The sequence below is a fragment of the Astatotilapia calliptera genome, chromosome 12, assembly GCF_964374335.1.
Source record: "Astatotilapia calliptera chromosome 12, fAstCal68.1, whole genome shotgun sequence".
Lineage (NCBI taxonomy): Eukaryota > Metazoa > Chordata > Actinopteri > Cichliformes > Cichlidae > Astatotilapia > Astatotilapia calliptera.
In genome coordinates, this window is record NC_137433.1 from 19629224 (window position 1) to 19647750 (window position 18527).

The following is an 18527-nucleotide window of genomic DNA, read 5'->3' on the forward strand; positions in this document are numbered from 1 at the left end:
CTGAACATTCAGGTGTAGATCCTTCAGGAGAACTCAGCCAGGGGAACCCAGCCACTGCACATACATGAAGATAACAGATGAGCGACCAATTGTGCTGTCAAAATAGATCCTTTCAGTCGTACCTCAATGCATGAATGCAGTATACCACCTTGGGCATGTTTTTGCGATCGTACACATCTGTCGTCTCAGGATAGAATATCTGAAAGCAGAAACCACCAGCAGGTATTAGTCACTCTTCTTTATCATGGTCTTGACACTTTTCATTCTGCTACAATTTAACAGGACCACATGTTCCTGCTTTTTTTTTTTTTTTTTTTTTGGGGGGGGGGGGGGGGCTCTGTCTCAATAATTATCTTGATAATAACACACGAATGATGCATTTAAAATCAACATTGAATTAAGAGGTAGGAATAGCTGCAAGTAATTTTAAATAAATAAATTAAGACTAAAAGAAAATTAAATGAATGAGAGGTAAAACTTGAGGGGGTAGGGACAAATAAGTAAATACTTCTGCCTACTCCTTTTCAAACAAATAATGGAACGATATTTTGTAATGATTGTGAAGGCACATGTTTGAAATGTTTGAAATAAAAATGAACTGAAGACTAGAAAAAGCCAGTAGTAGATAACAATAGAGCAGGGCGATATGGCCAAAAATATTTATCACGATATATATTTGAAAATTTGCGATAACGATATAACCGACGATATAATTGATGCGAGACAAAATACAACTCCACAACATTACTAGCGCAAAAAGACAACCTTCCATTTATTTTCACTTAAATAAGAAGCTGGTTTTTATGTACATTAAAGCTTTATAAAAATGTAACAGTGCAAATGCAAATTCCTTGCTGAAAGTTTAACCAAAAGGCATTTCCAGTAGAAATGGGCTGACATATCCTGAGCATAACCATGTATAATATCCACTGAAGTTAAAAAGAGGTGCTTTGCAACATTAAACTGCAGTGTGCAGTACGTATTTTTCGGACCATAAGGTGCACGGGATTATAAGGCACATTAAGCGAAACAAAGCAGTCAGATAAATCAAACTTTATTAAACTCATTCTTCTTGCTTCCTCCAATTCTGTACCATTGATTCATTAATGTTGAATTCTCTGGCAGCGGCTCTATTCCCATGTTGTTGCAGTATATTAATGACTAACCTCGTATTGTGGACGGATTATCTCAGTTGTTCTCCTGACTGAAGATTGGTCCTTTTACAGCATCCTGCCATGCGATTGCATTTGTCTCTAACCATGAGGAACCTTAACGTTAACTTTTATAAGATTCTACTCCCAGATTTAAGGGCATCTTAGTCCGACAAATACGACAATAACGATGGCCGCTTGCATGTTCTGCAAAAAAATGTGCTTTGTCGTGTATCTGACGGACAAACACCAAACCAGTTCCACATCACGGAAGTTGCACCATTTTTACAAACCAATTCTGGTTGGTCTGTTTCACTCAACAATCGGCCATGTGCGTATGAAAACAAAGGCACTGCGCATGCGCGTTTTACTCATATTCTATCGCGATATTTCATTTTCCTATCGTTGCCTAACATTATACCGGTATTACCGTGAACGGTATAATATGGCCCAGCCCTAGATAACAACTTTACCATATTCTTATTTCCAGGATGCAGTTTATGTTTTTATTTCCAGTCTTTGGTGTTGTGCTATAAATGATAAAATATGAGTAATACTGTTCTAGCATTACTCCTACACATTCATTATAATTGATTGGAGGTAAAAATTAGGTGCCATGGTGGTTTCTGATCTCTAACATGAACAAGTACAAACCATAAGCCAGTGTTCAGATATGTTATGGTCTTAAATAAAAAAATAGGACCTTTCTATACAAACTTTTTTCTCTTTTACATCATGCACTTACAAACTTCAACAGTCATGTTCTCGCATTTCAGATCGTTTCACTTAAAGTGTGACAAATGTGAAAGAGAACTTAAAGTGTCTTCAACAGCTGTACAAGCCCCTTACCTTAGGGAGGCCCACTGACTCCATGGCTCTGAGCCACTGCACTGTGTTGTCAGTGTGTCTGAAGTGCAGTCCTTTACTCTAAAGATAACCACAGAAGCACAGATATTTAAAGGGATGAACTGCAAAAAAAATGAGCATTTATATTTAAGGATTTATTACAAAGCATAAACTATGTGCAAGAGCTGAGCTGGTCTGATGGCCAAATCTCATATCGAGCCCTGAGTATAATATGGCAAAGTACAAACATATCTATACTTTAGTGTAGCAGCAGAACAGCTGCAACAGCTTACAGTTAGCCCTCAACACTGGCCTGTCACATCTCCCTCTTTCCGGTTTAAAACTGCTTGTAACTGCCAGGAAGTACCTGGGAAACAGTCATTCTGCCTTTTATGATGCAATCTGAAAGTTCAAAGTTTTTATTGACTTTTCTTAAACAAGTTCAGTAAAAGAAGAGAAGCCTTACCTTATAACGGGACTGATCTCGGTCATAGATCCTTTTCTCTGAAACCATTTTTGGTGCAAAAAAATTGGCGAGCTTGCCAAGGTAGACCCCATTCCTAAGTCTTTCCTCCAGTTCTGTGGTAGGCGGCAAGTCCTCCTCTAAGCAGGCCTCCATCCATCTGAGCAAACACAAATATGAAGCTCAGATGTCAAGTGCATCTCACATACTGATCTCTTGGAACCAAACAGACCCCAATGAACAGCCTGATGTTAATTAAATCTCAGAGATTTTCAGTATGGTTGACAATTACATAAAATAGAGAAGAGGACATAATGATGTAAAACTGCAGATTAAAAGAGTATAAAGAAGAAAATGAGACTAGTCTACAACATTAGTACACAGGAAATCACACTGACGCAACATCTCATTTGCATTGCATTCTACATAATAATTGTGACCTCTTGACTTTCTTTGACCTATTAATTGTTAAATTCCTTTTATCGCATTAATCTACACTTAATACCACATGATGGCAACGCAAGAACAGAATTTAAACATTTTCTTTGCAGTTAAAATCAAGTCAAACTGTGATAAACAACACTTGCAGGTCTGATGGAACTGACTGCTTTGACTTTAATTCTGAGCACTGTGTATGGAGGAAACCAGGGACAGCTCATCTCCTGCACAATATCATCCCAACATTGACACATGATGGTGGCAGCAACAAGTTTGTTTTTCATGAGCAGTGACAAGAGAAGTGGTCACAGGTGAGGGAAGACTGAACAGAGGATAGTAAGGTGGTGAAAAACCTGTTCCAGAGTGCGAAGGACTTCAGACCGGACGAGTGATTAACCTTTTAAATCTAACAGGACTGTGACCTTAGGCACACAGCCCAGACGGTGTAAGAGTATCTCAGGGATAACACTTTGGATGCCCTTGAATGGTCCAGCTGTATCCCTGAACTGAGATCTTGAAATGGTGGTTTACAGGCAATCCCTAACTAACTTGACAGAGCTTAAAATCTGAAAGAGTCTGTAATAACTTCTAAATTTCCCATTTTCAGTATGGAATATTGAATATAGACCATGTAAAACAAGTGAAAGGTTCTAAATACTTTATGGATGCACTTAAGAGTAAAACCTTTAATTTTCATCGCTAGTTAAATTAAACTTGCTTTCCCTTAAACATTGCTATGGTTACTAGTCTGTTTACCCACACATCTGATAGGGTGCTGTTCAGATATTAAGTGGCTGAATGCCTACGTGCAGTCAACAAGTCAATATTGAATTTCCCTACACCTGCTGAACTCTCACACACACAAAAAAAAAAAATTAAAATATATATATATATATATATATATATATATATATATATATATATATATATATATATATATATATATATATATATATATATAGAGAGAGAGAGAGAGAGAGAGAGAGAGAGAGAGAGAGAGAGAGAGAGAGAGAGAGAGAGAGAGAGAGAGAGAGAGAGAGAGAGAGAGAGAGAGAGAGAGAGAGAGAGAGAGAGAGAGAGAGAGAGAGAGAGAGAGAGCGAGAGAGAGAGAGACACACACACACACACACACACAGTTCACAAGAGCCATTGCTGCTGAAATGAACTTGAAGTTTTTTGATTAAACAGAGCAACAAAGTAGCCTGTTTATGTGAGGGAACTGGCAAATGTTACAGGCAACACCCACACAGAGGCCAGCATGCTTTAGGAAGGGGGCTGCACACACATTTCCAGTGTGTGATTAGAGGTGACCAGTCAGGGGAACAATGAAGGAAAAACATTAATTAAAGCAACCTAATACTATTTTAAATCGTCTAAATTCAAAACAGCACTACGGATAAAGTTTAAAAGTTGCATTTTGGCAAGAAAAAAAAGTGTGTAACGATGGAAAAGATCACATTTTATTCTCTAGAGGATGGCAGAGGTTTTGAGAAAGGTGCAAACGAATAACTGAATAGAAAAATATACAGTTTATATCAGAATTAACTTGCCCTCCTTTTATGCTGATGTAATTTCCCTTTGAGAGGTTTAGCAAAGCCTTCAGGAACGCAGTCTCTGCCAGACTATTTCCAGGGACATCAGGAAAAACCTATTCCAAAGAACTAGTGAATGATTTGTGAGCATGGTGAATCATCATGATCGAGGACGTCTGTTACACATTATCTGACTGCTTACAAGTGACACTAAATTTACTGTTATGGTCTCCTGTCCTGGATGTTACAAAGTAAAAGAAATGTGTGTGTAATTTATTAGCTGTTTGCTCATCCCCATACACTGAATTTACAGTGTACAGCACGCAGCCATCTAACCTGGTCATGTTTCAGTTACGGGTTTTATTTATACCAACAACTCCTGCCTCCTTTCAGGCTTAACAAAAGCAGCAAAGCATTACTTCCCACATGCATGCAGAGGACATCTTGTTTAGGTTAATTAAGGCTGCGTGGGTGCTTCAAGGATTCAGTGTGGCAAATTATCTGTCAGCACATTAAGGACAAGGACAACAACCAACCACACACACACACACACACACACACACACACACACACAGGAGTGTGCAGGCTATAACCATGAGGAACAAACATTTGTATAATAATCTTAAACAATGCTATAGCTATCCCTTTATTTTTAAAGGGAATGCCTAACCCTAACCCCTAACTTAAATCCCACCAATAAGAAAAATCTTTTTAATTATACACTCGATGCACTCATCCTTTTCCGGTCATCAAATGATTTAGGCACAGTTGTTTTAAGATGCTTTTCCCCTCTTCAATAGCTCTAACACAACAGAAACAAAGTAGCATCTAAACCTGCCGCTTCTTCCACCCCGCGTGGGTTCTCTTCAGATATCCCAGCTGCCCACACAAAGTCAAAAGACGTGCAAGTTAAATTACTCCTAACCAGTTACTCTGTACTGGCCACAGGTTTGAATGTGAGCATGAACGGTTGGCCTGGTTAGGATGAATGATTGAATGGATGCATGGAATGGATTGATATTATACAGGACTGTTTGTTTGCTTCAAATTGCCTACAGGGAGATTAGAGAGCTCTCACTACCTCCCTGCACCTAAGCTTACAGATTTTCCACATACTGTGCAGTCCTATTAGTGTTGTGCTATTGCACAAAGCCTCACAAACAAAGCCCATCTGACAAAATAAATGACTTGAAAATCTTGTGCAAAAAAAGCAGCATATTAATTAACAGCAAGTATATTTGATATTCAGATTACAGAGAAAGAAAGAAATCCAACTAGTGCATGAACACATGATGCAGGAACATCCTGTGCTTAAAACAATGACGGGAGAACTTGTCTCCTGACGCAGGACAAACTGGTGATGCTGTTTACAGCCCTCCAAAAAAATCCCTTCCTGTTATTGTCCAATCTGTGGCTCACAGTGCTAAAACAAAATAGAGCTTTCAGGACTCTAGAACAAAGGTCTATCCCACCTCAACACATGATTACCATCCTCTTTTGCTTTCAGCTTCAGCATTTCTGACTGAACAGTGGCTTTGGGAAGCTTACGTCATGGAGCTTAGTCATGCATGTCATGAGTTGTCTTTGTGTGTGCCAGTGTGTCTGTAAATACAGAATTTTATTTTACATCTCAGGCTAAAATGTATCCAAAGATTAGGGTAATGCTGTTAACTAAAAAGCAAACATGACAATTTAGGCCTCCAAGCGATCCTGCATCAAAGCAAACAAGAAAGCTCCCAATCCAGAAAAACTACAAATGTAAACCACCATTTGTTTACTCTGTGGTGAGAGTACAAGGTCTCCTTCCAGAAACTTCTGTGCAACTGTGTGTGTGAATTGGGGAGAGGGAGGGGGAGGGTCTATTAACTGACATCCGTTCTTGTCAGTTGATAGACGTTTAAAAAAAAAAAAAGTCTGGCTAAAATGAAGCAATCGTCCTGTGAAATATTAGCAGATGTTTCATTTAAGGTGCGAGTTAATGTGCAACATACAACAGAAACAATTCAGGTAGTTAAACCTTTATGAGTTTGACCTAAACTAATTAGGCACTGCAAGCAAAGCACTGTTAAAACAAAGCATGTCTGTCCATCCCACATGCTGTCAGAGATAACAATGTCACTGACCCCACTAGCTGTTTGTTTGTTTTTTTTCCTTTGAGTCCCTTTGCTGCAGAAAGATTCCAGTTTTTTGGCTGTCCAATTGTCCCATTAGGCTTTTATACAGACGACATGTAAATAAAATGTTTAAAATGACAAATTGGGAAATTGCTGCAGCTTCAGGATCCCGGGCATGTTAGGCATGCTGGGTCATCTGCTGACACCAACCTTACTGGTTTTTACCACTGTTAAAAAGGGGGCTAATTAAACTGTGCCTTCAGGTGTACTGGGTTGCTTACTCATGGTTGCTTGACTTCAGTGACTGCTTACACCTGACTCCAGAGACCAGAACCTAATCCCCTGCCCTCTGTGGTTTACAGCTTTGTTAAAGGTCTGTCTTAATCCTAATCTAACTTGACACATTTCAAAGAATGGAGGTGCAATTCAATGGCTGAAAGGTGTCACAAGCTCCAGGATTAAATAAGGGGAAGCTAAAAGGGAAACTGAGAAAGTTAAATATAGTATTTTTAAAGGCTAACCTGGTGTATTAATACAAAAACTTTCCCACTAAAAGTTCTCTATGCAGTTCAGTATACCTTCTGCTAAAGTGTTTCCTGTCAGCTATAAAAAGACTGAAGTGTCATCATATTGGTGTGACCAGATTATGATGAAAGCCTGAAGCTGTGTTCAGTTAAGTCTTATTGTAAACCCTTAAACTCTCTTGTGTCATAAGCAGATAATATAGGCTATTCAAACAGTCTTTACAGGGTCAAAGTTCAGCTGGGAAACAAATCTCTGAGGGCATGTGGACGTAAAGCAAATGTGCAGTCGACACTCGGCCACAGTGACTGCAATGGATTTAAGCTGAAAAGTGACTCCAAGAAAATACTCTCTTGGGGACTGGGTGTGGTTATCAAATCTGTGTTAGAAGAAACATGATCAGACTTCCTCTTCCGTTCAGATGGATGCCAACATGAAGAAGACAGGAAGTGGTTCGCTTTCAGGTTTGCTAAGACACCTCAAAGACTCTTCATCAGATTTGTGCTTGCTTTGGAAAACAGCTTTTTCTTCTTTTTTTTTTTAAATAAATAAATAATTTCAGCTTTTAGAGAAAAAAAAAAAAGCTAAGATGAGAGTACAGTGGATAACGAGCCACTCTTTCCACTCAGTCAGCACCACCCCAGATTTAATCACACGTGCTCTTAGGAATGTTTACACCTCCATGTCATCATGTTGCATCCACGATGATTCAGCCTTTATCCACCATTGCAGCTTCATAATACTACAAACACTGTTAACCACACACATTTGCTCTCTTACTCATAAGACTGCCCTCACTTTCACTCCATTCCTTTATTTCACAACCATTTCCTGTTCATTAAACACATAAACCTTTGTATAAAAACATTAAACAGAACTAATGATTGACCAAGAGCACACCCAACTTAAATCCTAGATGCCGTGTGAACTGTGACAAAGCAAACAATACAAAGAAAAGCAACTGGCTTTTGTCTGCACAATGCTTCTCCCTCCATCTAACGCCCACCTTACCGTTTGGCTTCTTCTAGGTGACACAGGTACTCGTAGGCGATGTTCTGCCGCCTCCTCTCATCCATCTCTTCTGCTGACAACCTCTCATCATCCTGAATGGCTGGAAGAAAAAAAACAAAAAACACTTATGATTATATCACTGTCATCGTTTTTCATTATGCAACATACTCCATAGTGTGTTGTCCATTCTTATTGTTCTTAATTACAGTTGAAAAGGGTTGTTTCATAAAGCTGCACAAGAACAGGTCAAGCTAATACTTAACTATAGCTCGGGCCTCCTTAGGAGCTGTGTCACTGGTATTTTTTTTAGCTCTAACCAACACCAAGATCATCATGTGTGCGTCATACTCAATACAGGAAGTTGTCACAAGCATGACAACATTTTTGCATACACAAGGTTATTTTAAACACGGCACAGCAAAAGTTGCACTCGCAACCGTGACACACATCGGGAGGGTCTTCACAGTCTCCCTCCAGGTTGTAAAGAATCAGTACCACAGAAAGCGGTCTCCTCGAGGATGGTGTTTTATTACACTAACATTGAAGGTATAGGTTAAAACGGCACCTGAACAGAAGTGCTGATACCAAACATACATAAAAATAAGTCTTTTTTTTTAATTACTATGAGCTGATGTGTTTAAAACTCCACTTCATGCTTCAGTAAACCCTGCCGTGAGAGATGAAATAGTCTTTTTATTTTATGGTTTTTAAACTGGCTTTGGCGGGGTGCCGATCTGACAAGTGACTTCTGCTGAGAGTTGACCTTCACCTGCAGCTTAACGAGACCCCACCCCACGCCGTACTCCCTAACCAGCTCTAATCCGATCAAATCTATTTATTTCTGGCTGAGTAAAAGGGAAAATCTCAAGCTATGGGGCTCCTTTTACGAACAGATCTTTCCCTTTTCATTTAAATACAGGCTAGCAGCTGATGGTACACGTGGACAGGCACAGTTTTTACTCGCAGGTTTCTGCGAGTGTAAAATAAAGCCAGGTGACCTGCAGATGTAAGCCTCTAGGAACTGTTTAACATGACTCTTTTTTAAAGATGGTTTTGCCATAATCTGCAACCACTAAGTTACCTATAAGATGGGAAATAAGAAATAACAGAAAATAACAAGATCCGCCAGTGTCAGTAGCCAATTTTTTCCCTTTCCTTTTGTGACATATCAATGTTGAGCCGGCTAACTACACAAAGACTGTCTGATGACTTAAAAGAAAAGACTTAATTACACTAGATTTATGTGATTCTTAAATAAGTAACAAAACAAAAAAAACAAGACAGACAAAAAATATCAGCACTGGCTAATAGACAAACTAGAGCATATCCTCTCAAGTTCCATTGATGTCATTATTAAATTAAATTAAAATTTAATTTATTTGATAGGGACAATGTCGTTTAGCACGCAGCAGTTCCAATACAGAGCGTGAAGCTGATGTGCTGCACAGAGAGTTTACATATATTGCTAATTTGTCCCTAGCTGGACTTTTACATCCATCAGTGCTGAGATGTGTTTCAGAAAGGTTCGCATTGCTAAACAGTGACATCAAACTCATGGCAGTGGAGCTTCTGCACACCTGGGCCAAGTGCAAACTTTTCTATTCACAGAGATCCTAAAACAAAAGCTACAAAAGCCAGTTTAGAATCCTGACTTTACTGTAGTTTTGTTCAATTTTATGCCCACATTGCATATATTCTACCAATCATGCCAAACCAACTTCATATGTAGGTCATTAAACCCTTTTCTAGCCTGAATATTTTAAACCTCTAAAGCACACTCTGTTAAACTTGTCTATTCAACAGCCACCTGCAGAGACATTTGTTCGCCAAGTCTCAGCAGAGGCTTGGCAAATAATACTCGCATGCGAGGAGAAGCACGGGCCAACCACATCTCTACAGACGTAATTGTCCCGCTATTTAGGCGAAATGTTTTCTAGTCTCTTGAGCACCGCATCCAAGGGTCCAACCACAGAGTTGTGGTCCAGCTGTGCAGAAGACAGATGCAGATGAAAACGTATGTCAGGCACAGAAGCCCCAGCGCAGCCATTACACACTACCTCTAGTGACACACTCACACACTTCCTGGAAGAGCCTGTCTACGCTCTTGCACTGTGTTATATTTAACTATCAGGATGGGTCTGTTGCTTTTGTGTGTCACAAGATCACCGGACCTGAGTTATAGTCCCTGTGATTATGACTCATGCTTTTGTTTAGCTGCAGGGTTATTCTACGCAACCTTTTGGCGGGCTACGATTCAAGGGAGGCTTTGTGTTTTTTTTTTTTGGTTCATCCATTGTATCCAAGCCAAATCAATAAACTCAGGTCAGTATGAAATACATGAATAGATTTGCCTCGGGGTCCCACAGCAGCACTTGCAAATTAAAGCGCAGTTGAAGGACAACTTTGTGATTTGGGGCCAACAAATTTGGACTTGTTTGGACCCATATCTTAGAGAGTTTGCAGCATACTACTCTCTCTTATCTGGAGACACACTTCTTATTGATTCACAGTAGCAAGATATGATCAATAAAATATAATGATTCAAGTCAGATGCTACAGAAAGAAGAAGAAAAAAAAAACAGCACTGGGGGTAATACTGCCTATTCTCAAAGCTGTACTTTGCCCACAGACATGCTATCTACAGTAAACCTACCTGTGTTTATTGTCAGTGGACTCGGTTAAATTCTTGGCGTGCTCACGGGGTTAGGCTGCACATGTGACAGCGGCAGCAGAAAGCTCAAGTTAATGGTTAACCTGTGAGAAAAACGCCTTATGTTGGCGTCCACTGTCAAATAAACAGATTAAAAAATCATTGTGCTGCGTTTAGGGCCACCTGTGAGAGGCGAGGGGAGAAAACTAGGTCTCAAATAACTATTAGTAGTATTATTGAAGCATCCAGGATGTGGTTTCTTTCACCTAAAACCTCTAATAGCCACTCTTCATCCGCATTTTAAGCGCACCGTCAGGGCCAGCCACACCTACTGAAGGTATCCCGCAGCTAGTGGTGCAGCTCACCCACCTGTTGCTCAGCAAACATCCCCGCGAAGGCACCGAAACGTTAGCTCGTCCTCATCCTCGCAACCAACCCACGTTGGGGTAGGAGTCAGTAGCTTTTTTAGCTCTAAAACAATCAAACACGATCTCACTTACTTCCATAGCGTGGCCTGTGTAACGCTGCGGTCTCTTCATGGTACATCCTGCCTCGTTTCCTCCACCCGTGAACTCGTCTCAACTGGAAATAACTTAAGTTAACGTTGAAGTTACCCGGCGACCGCGCCTCTCGGCAGATACAGATGTGAATAAACTAACTGGTAACTGGGGGAAGAAAAATAATAGTGATGTATATGGAGAGAAAAAAATAGGCACAGCTGTGTCCAGAAGTTTCATGAAAGTGCTAACTGTGCCTTGCAGCAGACGAACCCCATGGTGTGCACAGCTTGTGGTGCCTCCTGAACAAAGTGCTCCTGGTCGGTGCTTTTGCCCCGCTCAGCTCTGAGCTGCAATGATTGACGGGAACGCTGACGGAGCTTTAGCACCTTGCACCACCTGCTGGTGATAAGGTGAGTCTGGGCAGAGCTTTAACTGTTTTTATTAGTATTATTATTATTTTAATTTTTAAGATGGTAAATTGTGAATGTTTAATTCTGCCTGGTGCTTTCATTATTTGTTATTTTAATGTTTTTTTTTTCTCTTAGACAACCCTGCCTTGGGTGTGTCTTTACAGGGTTTTTTTTTACGTCCTCTAATTTGCATAAAAGTTCAGGTTTCGCTTTTGTATGCAAAGTTGATGCCACAAGTCATATAAACCAGCGGTCCCCAACCTTTTTTGCGCCACGGACCGGTTTGTGCCCGACAATATTTTCACGGACCGGCCTTTAAGGTGTCGCGGATAAATACAACAAAATAAAACTAGTACCGGTGACCGGTACCGAAAAAAATAAGATTTATTCATAACACACGTGAAAAGACCCAGGAAAACCAAGTTAACGAAAAAACGATAACAAAATAACGCTAAAAACCGATAAAACCCCTGAAAACCATACATTTCACACCCGAGTCTCACTCTCGCGGCCCGGTACCAAATGACTCACGGACCGGTACCGGGTTTCCTGATATAAACTTACTAGTACAACGTGTTCTTATCATAAAAGGCCATCGTGGGAGGTTAAAAATATCACTTCAAGATATTATTGCGTAAAAAATCTTTCTAAAATCAATTAAAACTTTTAGACTGTATGAGGACAGCGAGACAGAGACGAGTTGTTTGCGGGGCTGATGGACATACTGGCAGGCAAGGTCAGGCAGGAGCCTCTGTGGACTATGATCTTTATAGACAACATTGTGGTCTGGAGGTGTAGGTATGCTCTGGAGTAAAAAAAACAATATCTGTGACAGAATATCTGTGTGTGGATGAGAGGGTGGGTGTGACAGTGAAGATGCTAGGAGAGGTAGTAGAGGAAGTGAACGTGGATAAGTTTAAATACCTGGAGGCGGGGAGACATGAAGAGTGTTGGGTGATTTTTGACAAATGAATAGCAGCAAAAATGAAAGAGACCGTTTAAAAGATGGTTGTGAGTTGTGCAGTGATGTAAAGTTTGGTGGTGGCATTGACGTAAAGAGGTGGAGCTGGAAGCAGCAGAGTTGATGTTAAGATCTTCTTTGGGAGTGATTAGAAATGAGTAGATAAGAGAGACGGCTCAGGCTGAGCAGTTTGGAGACAGAGTTAGGGAGACAAGTCTGAGAAGTTTTGGACATGTGGAGGATGTTAAACATAGAGCTGCCAGGCAGGAGGAAAAGAGGAAAACTGCAGATAAGATTCATGGATGCAGTGAAGGAGGAGATACGGCGCGTTGGTGTGATCGAGGAGGATGCGTGAAATAGGGTGAGAGTGAGGCAGATGACCCACTGTGGTACCCCCCAAAAGGGAGCAGCCAAAAGAAGTATGTATACAGAAGAGTCTATACCGACTCTTTATACATTAATCATTGGCAGCTATTGCAATGATTCACGTCCTCGATTTTGGCCACTAGGAGGCAGCATTACCTCGAGGACACAGTTACTCTAACCACGTGTTTATCTGCATGTATTCATTTGGCAGGTATGCAAAATGTTGGAAACGGTTTCCATTGTGGTACAATGAAATGAAAAAGATTACATCCACACAATTTTTGATGTGGAGGCCACATTAAAACCATATCTTTTACTGGGTTGGCACAACAACTGTTACATTTTTCTATTTATGTATTCTTTTTTTCTCTGTGGCATCATCTTTTATTATTTTTGTTTTTGTATATCCTCTTGTTATTTTCTTCTGTGGGCTGAACTGTCATGTAGTGTTATATAACTGCTGAAAACTGTAATATTATTAGAATTTAATGGATGCTTGTGCTGCTTTAATGTCTCCACATGGCAAAAGGGACAGTAAAGCAGTCGTTCAGCAAAAGACCTGCAGAAAAAGTAGCTAGTGGTTGTAACTTCAGTTTTCTAAGTATGTGCTTCACCCGCTCATGGAATTTGGAGCGATTGTGTAGGTGTCCCCAAACATCCCATGAGTTTGGAGTGGCCTGTCCACTCTTTGGCTCTAGCACTGTCCATAAACACACCCGCCCACTATTGCGTCAAAAATGAGTGTAAATGCTGCACTCTCTCAAAGAGCTTCTCCAAAAACTGAACTTTATAGCCTTTCTAAACTATTACTGTTTAGTTAAACTTACTACATACACATAAATTTAAGGCTTATGTTGTCTTATGCACATAAATGATGTTTACAGGAGCATCAGTATTAATATTAATCTGAGGTTTAGCACAAGCATGACACAGAAGAGTAACTTGCTAGAGAACATAAGTTTTATTATATATGTTCAAAAGCAGCACAGTCTGCAATCCCTGCTTTTCCAGTTTCTAACATCAATCACAGGGAATTGAATATTTGGCAAATACATCTTCACATTTTCTCACACTTGCTGACCACTGAACATCAAGCTCAGTCATCCCTCAGGCCCTTCACAATTAGTACTCACAACTTTATTGTTGACACACATCTGGCTATCCCCCCTCCCCTCAAAAATAGATGAACAAAACATACGAGTGATACATTCACGTTTTCCTCAACAAAAATCTTAATATTGTCATCATTTTCTCCCAGAAGAATTTATAATAATGAAAAAAAGTTGAGCATAAAAGAACGCAAGTTTTCTTACGTACATGCAAGTGTAACGCATACACAACCACGCACGCACAGAGTAGCAGGTAAAAGCTGAGGACCAGCGGATGTACAACAGAGATACAGTATATGGACTTATCGCTTGGACGAAGCCGGAGACACACGTGTCCCCTCAAGGAGCTGAAACATTTAACCCAGAAACTTCACTAACATCAGCTTTGATATGTACATAATATTTACATTCATGGTTACATACACAAGCCCACACACACTCTCCCTCTCAGACTCGCTGTCTTTTGCATACACACAAATACAGTACATATAATCAAAATCCCTAAATACACCAACATGTTAGGTAATATTACTTCTCCGGTACAACAATGCAGGTTTTTCATTCATACTGATGACTCCTTCTGATATTCTTTGCTACTGACATAGGTCAATATTGCTGGGCAAGTTTTTTTGTTTTGTTTTGTTTTTTTGTAATTTAGATTCTGTATGTCATACTTTTGTTTTAAAAATATTTAAATTATATATATGTGCTCAAAAAATATGTTGCACAATAGCAGCAGACTTCACTTTCCAACTTATTTTACATATTCTGGCAATGATGTGCACAAGTACAGTACAGTTTTTGTTTTTTTGAGTAGCTGAGAGAGAGCCACCTGCAGCACAGACACAAACCAGGTCCACACTGAAGTTACAGATGCCACAAATACAGAGAAATGCAGGTTAAGGTTAGCTAACACCACAGAAAATACAATACACACGTTTATTATTCAAAACTGAGAGCAACTGAATCTGGGGGGAGGGACGGCATCAAATTTTTTTCCTGATATCTTTATTTTATTATCTTCATCATGATGTGCATTGAGGTCAAAGACATGCTGTACAATAACTCATATCACCTCAAATTGGTTTGAGATGATATGAGCTTTGCTGAAAACAGCCATCAGTAGATGGGTACATTGTGGTCATAAAGGGACGGACATGATCAGCAACAATACTCAGGTAGACTGATGCTCAGTTGGTACTATGAAAATTTCATCACACTATTACACCACCACCAGCCTGACACACTGATGTAATGAAGGATGGATCCATGCTTCCATGTTGTTTATGCCAAATTCGAGACTCATTAGACCAGGCAATTTTCTGTTGTCCAATTTTGGTGAGCTCATGTGAATTGTAATCTTAGTTTCCTGTTGTTAGTTGACAAGAGTGACACCACATGCAGTCTTCTGCTGCTATAGTCTCATCTGCTTCATCATCATCTCAAAGCAGCCGTGCCCTTCTCCTTGAACTCAACATCAACAAGGTATTTTCTCTTCTTTTTTTTCGGGCCATTCTTTGTAAACCCTAGAGAGGGTTGTGTGGGGAAAATCCCAGTAGGTCAGCAGTTTTTTAAAATACTAAGACCAGCCTTTCTGGTACCAACAACCATGCCATGTTCAAAGTCACTTAGATCGTCTTTCATCTTCCTTCTGATAATCAGTGTGTGCTTGATCAGGTCGTCTTGACTAAAGATAAATAGGTGTATCTAACCAAGTGGCCAGTGAGATCAAGTCTAATGAGAGGTAAAAGATTAATGTTCCCTAGAAGTTTCAGTTTTGTACAACTGTGAATATAACGACTATAACCAACAAAAATGGGGTTAATTTTGATTAAATTAAGATGCATTTAAAAAAACGTTATGGGCTGCACCAATCCGCCGTCATAACGAGGTGGTTGTTATCTACATTATTATTTTGCCGTCTTGCATGGTAACTAACACCACAGGTCATATCTTGATGATACGATTGGTATAGCAGTGACATTTTTGCAGGAGAGAAGGAAACAAAAGTTTTAGCAAAATACGTATGTCTAACAAAAAACATGACATTAAGACCAAAAATGAATCAATATCTGTGACATATTTTACATATGTACATAAAATTACTTATTCTTTTTTTTTAATCTAATGCCTGTTCAGTTTCTGTCTGTTCCTTAAAACCTTTGGACAGCACATGACTACGGGCATCTGCTCCAGTCAAGGAGAGGCACATTAAAAAAGGCCATTCAGTATTTTTGAAAGGAAGCAGCATGACATGTTACTGCCACAAGCAGGATCCAACACAAAGCTAAATCAGAAGGATAGCTCCTCTTAGAGCTTTTTTAAAATAATACTAATAATAATAATAATACCACATAGAGATTTGGACAAAAGGAACAAATCATTATTTTTGGCTTTCACAAACACACAGCAGAAAATAAAAATTTCCATGTTCATATTCAACGTGACATACAATTATTGATACAGGAAAAGTGTTTCTATATGGCCTTTTTGATTCTTGGTTGGGTAAGTAGTGCAAAGGGCTTGGTCTCTGATGTAAATGGGCTTCTTTGTGAAGGTTGCTGATATAGGAGCAAATATGACACTGATCTAAATACAGCAGACTGATGTTAGATGCAAGCGAGTGAAAATAATTAGATATATGTATCTCACCTTTGCAAATGAGGTACCTGCTGCATGTTTTTCTTTATATTTATTTCTGTATGATGACTATCGGCACACATGGTCTGTGTACTGATAGTTGGTTCTGTGGGCAAGCCAGCTGTCATACAGCTGTGTCACGAGTATGAACTGTCTGATCATCTAGTCCCTGCGTTGTCACACAGCAGGTTGGCTGTGCTCATTACAGCTTGTTTTTGCACTTTTCTATCCATCTGGATTGGCTTAATAAGACTGTATCAATATTAAAAGCCTTCAGATTTTAACCGTGCAGTTTTACCACATAAGCAATGACTGCAGCTAGAAGGTGCAACCTCAACAAACCAAACTCTAACGAGAACTCTGTAGGTGAATGATTCACAAAATGTTGAACTTATCACCTCACAAGGTTTGCATCAGACACATTGTGAAAAGGTGTGTTTGCGGTTTTGCTTCACCATTTATACATCAGCGAGCTTTGAGATGTGTGTTAAGATATGTATAAAAAACCAAGCCAGCTGCACTGCTTCCTCAAAACGTTTCTCTAGGACTCTCACATCCAGATTTTAGCCCAGGTGAGCACTGCTACACTAGTGTTACATGAGGACATTCGCCCGAGTGTCAGGCAGCCGTAGTCCAACCAGGCCCCCCCCAACAAGCACTGATGACGCCATGAGGATAGGAATGGCCTTGGTAATGCCAACAAGAGAGCCAAAAATCAGGTTCCCTAGAACTGCTGCCAGCTTACACAGAGCATTACAGAACCCAAAGCCTGTTCCCCTGGGAGAGAAAATCAAAAAACGAAAACAGAAACATGTTACTCTCATAAATTGGATGAATTAGGCCCTATTTTATACACAAGTGTATACAACAATGTTATCTATAAGAAAAAAAACACGTTTGTCCTGTTACCTCCTGACAGTAGGGAAGGACTCGGTGGTGACAACATCCAGGGAGTTCCAGGCAGAGATGCTGAGGCCATTATAAAGGCACAACATGAAAATCATCATGGATTCACTGGTGCCGAACCACAGGAAAAAACAGCTGATGCCTGATAGGATCATGGAGCCACCTGAGGACATACACACATATTCAAAAGAAGAGTAAAAGTTGACACACCCATAGTGTTACCAAAGAGCCAGGTCTTACTTTCCTACCTAACATAGAGAGACGCCCAATTTTATCCATAAGGAGAGCAGACACGATGTTGCCAGGAAGAACAGCCAGGGTGCCCAGAAAGTTGATGAAGTAAACCCAGTAGGCGCTGTAGTCATCATCAAAAGTCATCTGGCACCCTGTCTTGTTGTGGGTAAATGTACTGTTGATCACCTCTGTGCCATCAATTAATTTAGATTCATCGATATCTGCCCAGAGAAGCAAAAAAACCAAAAACTTTCCCATGTTAAGATTATAGATGGTGTATTAGAAATGACAAAACATAAGAGTTTACCTGTGTAGTCATGCCTCACCTGTGTTAAAGAAGAACGTGTCAATGAAGGTACAGTTCCTGAAGAAGGAGCCCACTGATGTCACATCATCAAAGTAGCAGTTACGAAAGGTGGAGTCAATGAAGGTGACAGACTTCAGCTTCATATTGACAAAGCTGAAGTAACAGAAATATGTTAACTTTAAAGGTACAATCAGTCATTTTTTTAAGTTATTTAATAGAAAACAAGAATATTATATTTATGTGCAATTAAGTCTTCCAACAAATGGATGGGTTCTTATAAATGTTACAATTAATTCATGAAAAATACATGTGAACGGCGCTGACAGCTCACAAAGAGAAAGTTATGCAACAACATCTGGTTATAAGC

The 18527-nt window shown here is 39.8% G+C and overlaps 2 protein-coding genes across 3 annotated transcripts in view; both read right to left on the reverse strand.

The window, feature by feature from the left end:
- The window catches only part of iqgap2 (IQ motif containing GTPase activating protein 2), a 38786-nt gene extending 27168 nt beyond the window's left edge, over positions 1 to 11618 (reverse strand). Inside the window, exons 1-6 of one of the 2 annotated variants that reach the window (XM_026186083.2) lie at positions 11498 to 11618; positions 11228 to 11392; positions 8078 to 8177; positions 2464 to 2620; positions 2001 to 2078; positions 123 to 199 (exon numbers count right to left, since the gene is read on the reverse strand). In XM_026186083.2, the coding sequence (XP_026041868.2) occupies positions 123 to 199; positions 2001 to 2078; positions 2464 to 2620; positions 8078 to 8177; positions 11228 to 11273 (458 nt within the window). In that variant the 5' untranslated portion in view covers positions 11274 to 11392; positions 11498 to 11618. Of the gene's footprint in view, positions 1 to 122; positions 200 to 2000; positions 2079 to 2463; positions 2621 to 8077; positions 8178 to 11227 lie in introns of both variants that reach the window. The other variant, XM_080309152.1, reaches the window with a different exon arrangement.
- Positions 11619 to 13906: 2288 nt separating this feature from the next.
- The window catches only part of sv2ca (synaptic vesicle glycoprotein 2Ca), a 30579-nt gene continuing 25958 nt past the window's right edge, over positions 13907 to 18527 (reverse strand). Inside the window, exons 10-13 of the mRNA XM_026186084.2 lie at positions 18180 to 18313; positions 17868 to 18074; positions 17623 to 17782; positions 13907 to 17490 (exon numbers count right to left, since the gene is read on the reverse strand). Coding sequence (XP_026041869.1) covers positions 17307 to 17490; positions 17623 to 17782; positions 17868 to 18074; positions 18180 to 18313 — 685 coding nt within the window. The 3' untranslated portion in view covers positions 13907 to 17306. The remainder of the gene's footprint in view (positions 17491 to 17622; positions 17783 to 17867; positions 18075 to 18179; positions 18314 to 18527) is intronic.